Source organism: Helobdella robusta (assembly GCF_000326865.2).
Source record: "Helobdella robusta unplaced genomic scaffold HELROscaffold_161, whole genome shotgun sequence".
Lineage (NCBI taxonomy): Eukaryota > Metazoa > Annelida > Clitellata > Rhynchobdellida > Glossiphoniidae > Helobdella > Helobdella robusta.
The window spans coordinates 32,795-37,347 of NW_008703899.1; the positions used below are offsets into that span (position 1 = coordinate 32,795).

General features: G+C 30.8%; 1 protein-coding gene across 1 annotated transcript; it reads right to left on the minus strand.

The window, feature by feature from the left end:
- Window positions 1–3,171: 3,171 nt before the first annotated feature.
- HELRODRAFT_184106 (hypothetical protein) lies at window positions 3,172–3,483 on the minus strand (the record flags this gene model as incomplete). Its single annotated transcript, XM_009015799.1, has 1 exon — window positions 3,172–3,483. A coding segment is annotated over one exon (312 nt), but the record flags the coding sequence as incomplete, so codon positions are not given.
- Window positions 3,484–4,553: the final 1,070 nt, after the last annotated feature.

Below are 4,553 nucleotides of genomic sequence, written 5' to 3' on the forward strand. Positions count from 1 at the left end.
TATATTTTTATGCTTATTTGGGCATTAGATAAAGTAACTAAATAAGTTTTAAAAGTATTACCCCATATTAGATTTCTATAATACAAATGTGGATATAAAATAACGTAATACATTAAAACTGAAATTTTATTTGGTAGAAGATATTGCCGGAAATTTTACAAAAAGACAACCGATGGTTTGGTGTGAGGTAATCTCTTCCTCTATCTTTCTCAGGGAATTTTTTTATGGTCCGACAATAATTTTTGTGTATATTTTTATCGTGAGTTCGACCAGTCCTGTGTGGCACTGGGCTTTTCGAATTATATGATTTTACTGAGTAAAACTCGAACGCGTAAAAATATTCGATAACAATTTTATTAATCGACGGAAGTAAATGAAAAGGAATTGAACTAAATGAACTCTATAATAATGTAAAATGTCAATGAAGAAACTGGAATACAGGAATTAGAACTTCTTCTTGTGGGATCTTCGACTTGGGATATGTTTCTTGCCGTTTAATCGTACAACCTCGACGTGTGTAACCGATAGTGATGTCGATACAACTCCGAGAAATAAAATGAAACGAATGCGGAAAAATTAGAAGAATCGGAGCCTATGGAAATTGGAAGCTGCGTGTGAAACTATACCAATGAGTATAAAATCCAGCAAAGAACCCTAGGTCCACAAATAGCACAAGAAACAAAACAGCCAAAACAGCGAGGCGGGTTCGTTTTCACAGAATCCAAGGCCTGTTTTCACTGGGCCTGTCTGTCAGTCGGTCGGCTTTCGCACAACCCTGGCCTGTTTTCACTGGGCCGTCGAGTCTGATCGGCTTTCGCACAACCAACACAAAACAACAAGAGTCAGAACAACACTGGAAACAAATTGTGTGACTTTAGTACGCGTGTGAAACTATGCCAATGAGCATAGAGTCTCGTACCAAATCCACTTTTGAGAACTTAAGACGTTTCTGAAACTATGCCAATGAGTATAGAATCACGCAGTAAGTCTCTTAGATACCAGAGTAGGCACTGATTATTCGAAGCTGCCTAACTGGTGAAACCCAGGCGGACTTTTTTTGAGAACTTAAGACGTTTCCAAGTCAACCTCCCTCTCTTCTCTTCGAGAACTTAAGACGCCTCCGTGCTAATGGGCATAGAGTATCGAATTAAGTCTCTGAGGGACCAGAATAGGCACTGATTATTCGAAGCTGCCTAACCGGTCAACCTCCCTCTTTCCTCGCTGTCTCCTTCCTCCACCCAAAGCAAATTAGATTTTGTTTCGGGTGTTTTTTAAACATAAAAATTTCCAAGGTATGTCCAATTAATCAAAAAAAAACTACTAATTAAATTTTAAAAATAATTTGTAATAATTTATGACGTCATCTAAATTGCAAAACAATCACCTATCGAGTAAATTAACTTGCACCATGCCCCCTATCGAGTGAATAAATTTTGCGTTGAAAACTTTTTGAAGTATTTTTAGTCAGTATTAATTCATAATTCTGACAATATTTTAATCTGTTCATTATCCTCAGATTTCTGTTTATTTTTTGCAAAATAAACTCAATATTTTTTTTAAAATTGAATTTCTTATCTATCACAACTTCTGATAATTCAAATTCTTCAACTTTGTCGAATATGCTATTACCTAATTTTAAAACAATTCATTACCATCTCGATTTAAATCATTAAAAACTATATACTTAGTTTTTTTTATATTCATATTAATTTTATTATAAATAGACCAAGTGTGCAATTTATCTAAACAAATGTTTGTAGAAACATTCAAATTCTTTATGTCTCTAGAAATGATGACCAATGTTATGTCATCTACTGAAATTAGAGATTTTGGTTGTATTGATGATATCATTGATAAAAAGTATGAATAATTTTTGGGCCCAGAATATTTCCCTGTGGTACCCCACTTACTAGATGAGTATCTGATTTACAATGATTTATTGATACTTACTGAAATCTATTTGTAAGGTAACTACGAAACCATTTCAAAGCATGCCCTCTGATTCCGTAATGTTCCAATTTCAGCAAAAGTACATCATGTGGAACGGAATCGAACGCTTTTGAGAAATTCAAAACCACGGTAGAGACAACATGACCAGCATCATATTTAAAAACGATTTCATTAAAAAGTTTCATAACTGCATCCTCAGTCGAAAAATTCTTGAAAAACCCAAATTGGTTATTTGTTAAAATATTATTGGCACTCATAAATGACTCCAGTCTTATCTCGACAACCTTCTCTAACTCCTTTGAGAAACAACAATAATTGTTAACATTATTAGGTGAGTTAGATTTATGAATTGGAACCACAGTCTTAAGACAATCTGGAAAAGTTCCGGTCGAGAGTGATAAATTAAATAATGTACATGACAAATTGAATTATTTATATATTTTAAGATTTTTTAAGATTTGAAAACTTATAGTGGTCCAAACTAGATGAGTTGGATAAAGATTTCACATTGTTGAATATTTCATCTAGACAGGTTGGCATTGAATAGATGGAAGAGGAGATCTTTTAACTGTTTGGTGCAACCCTCACAGTTATAACCACAGTTAAATGTCGAATCGCTAAAAATAATTAAATCAATGAAAATAATATTTAGAACCTAACGTGATAAAATTTTGATATCGTCGCGGCAATTATTTGGCAAATTTGTTTCTGAAACTTAAACAACCTAATTGAAATTTGTGAAATAACGTTATAAACATTATGACAAAATGAAATAATATTTTAACCTCAGTAGTAGAACGATTGACAAAACAAACTTTAATTTGTGTGTTTAGTTGAAAAAATTCACATCTCATATAAAATTATTTTTAACTTCATTATAAATTGTTAAGCAATGTAAAAAATGTACAGAACTTCTGAAAAAGACACTTTGACTAACGTTTCACAAACAAGCTAATCACTACATTTCGCTATTTATATGAAATATTTAACTATTCTGACTCTAACCATAAAAAACAGCTAGGTGGTTTAAATATCCTACAAATGAACAGTGAAAATAATACTCTATCGAATTAATAAAAAATAATATAGGCGTTAATAATGGGTCCAACAAAGAGAAAGAATGCCAATTTAATTTTTATATTTCATTAATTCAAAACTACAATTTTGAAACACTTTGATCATTCCCGCGCGCGGTTATAACATTACACCAACTTTAGCCTGTTAATCCCAAACATAGGCGTAACTTAAATAGTAACTTTTCATAAATTCATCAAATGCGAACGTCAACCCGCATTTGCTATCAGTGGAGTAGTAATGTAGGTACAGAGAAGGGAGCTGTACCCATTGAATTATATATAAGAATGGCTTTATAGTGTTGACCTTCTTCTCAAGGTCAGGAAACTTGGAAGCAAACTTTTTTAGCACCAAATTGTCAATGGGTTTTTCAGTTTTCCAATTTATATTTAGCTTCTTTCCTGTTAACGTGCTACTGGCGGCATTCTTGTAAACATTTTTTTTACCGCTAAAATCATTCTACGGCAGTTTTAATCGATTTTTAACTTAATAATTTAACTGAATTATGTAAAATTTTTGGAATCATTTGTTATTTGATCCATTTTGATTTTATAAAGTTCATTAGTTTAAATTAATTAAAAGTTTCAAAAATGTTACATTGTGCCAGGAGACCTAGGCCCTGACTAGTAGAAGAAAAGAGGCTTTGCTTTTTTGTATTTTTATTTTAAATTTTTGACTTTTTAATTTTTTAACTATCGTTAATTAATTAATGCTCAAATGTTTTTATATTGTTTTTATATTATGGGTTTATTATTATTATTAGGATGCCTTTGTAAAATGGCTTTTTGTCATAAGAAATGCAGAATACAAAGAGTTTTTTTATTTTAATTTATTGGGTATATATATATATAATATATAATATATATATATATATATATATATATATATATATATATATATGATGAAAAATTTTAAATGCAGCTATTTACTTTCAAATTTAAATCATATTTAGACGTTTTGCTCAATGGATCAAGCAACAGCAAAGGCAATCAAAGTGGACTAACACTGCCACATTCGAGAACATTGAACAAGTAAAATTTTGTTAATAATGATATTCTGTAAACTAATATTGCTATATAAAGAAATATGTACTGCAAATGAAATATTGCAAATGCTCTTTAATCCTTGATTCGATATCAATAAAGCCTCAAATAACGTATAATAGGAAAATTGGTAGGTTTTTAAAATATATTTTGTTTGTAAATTTGTGAGTTTAAAATATAGCATATTTTGGTAGCATATGCTAGTTTATTCCTGGTGTATTTTATTTATTTCTTGATTTTTTTGTTTCCCATTTCACTATAAGCATTTGTCTTCAATTTTTTTAATTTTATTGATGTTAAATGTTAAGCATAAATTATCAAACGCATTGTTTATTTGTGAAGATGACTTTATTGGATATGTTAACTATGGAGATGGGAATGAGGACAGAGGTGCTTCAGAGGTGTTGATTTTTTAGGTTGTTGGTCTGAAAGAAGCTGGAGGCATTAAATAGCTTATTTTTATACCAAAAAATTGTCATCTCACAA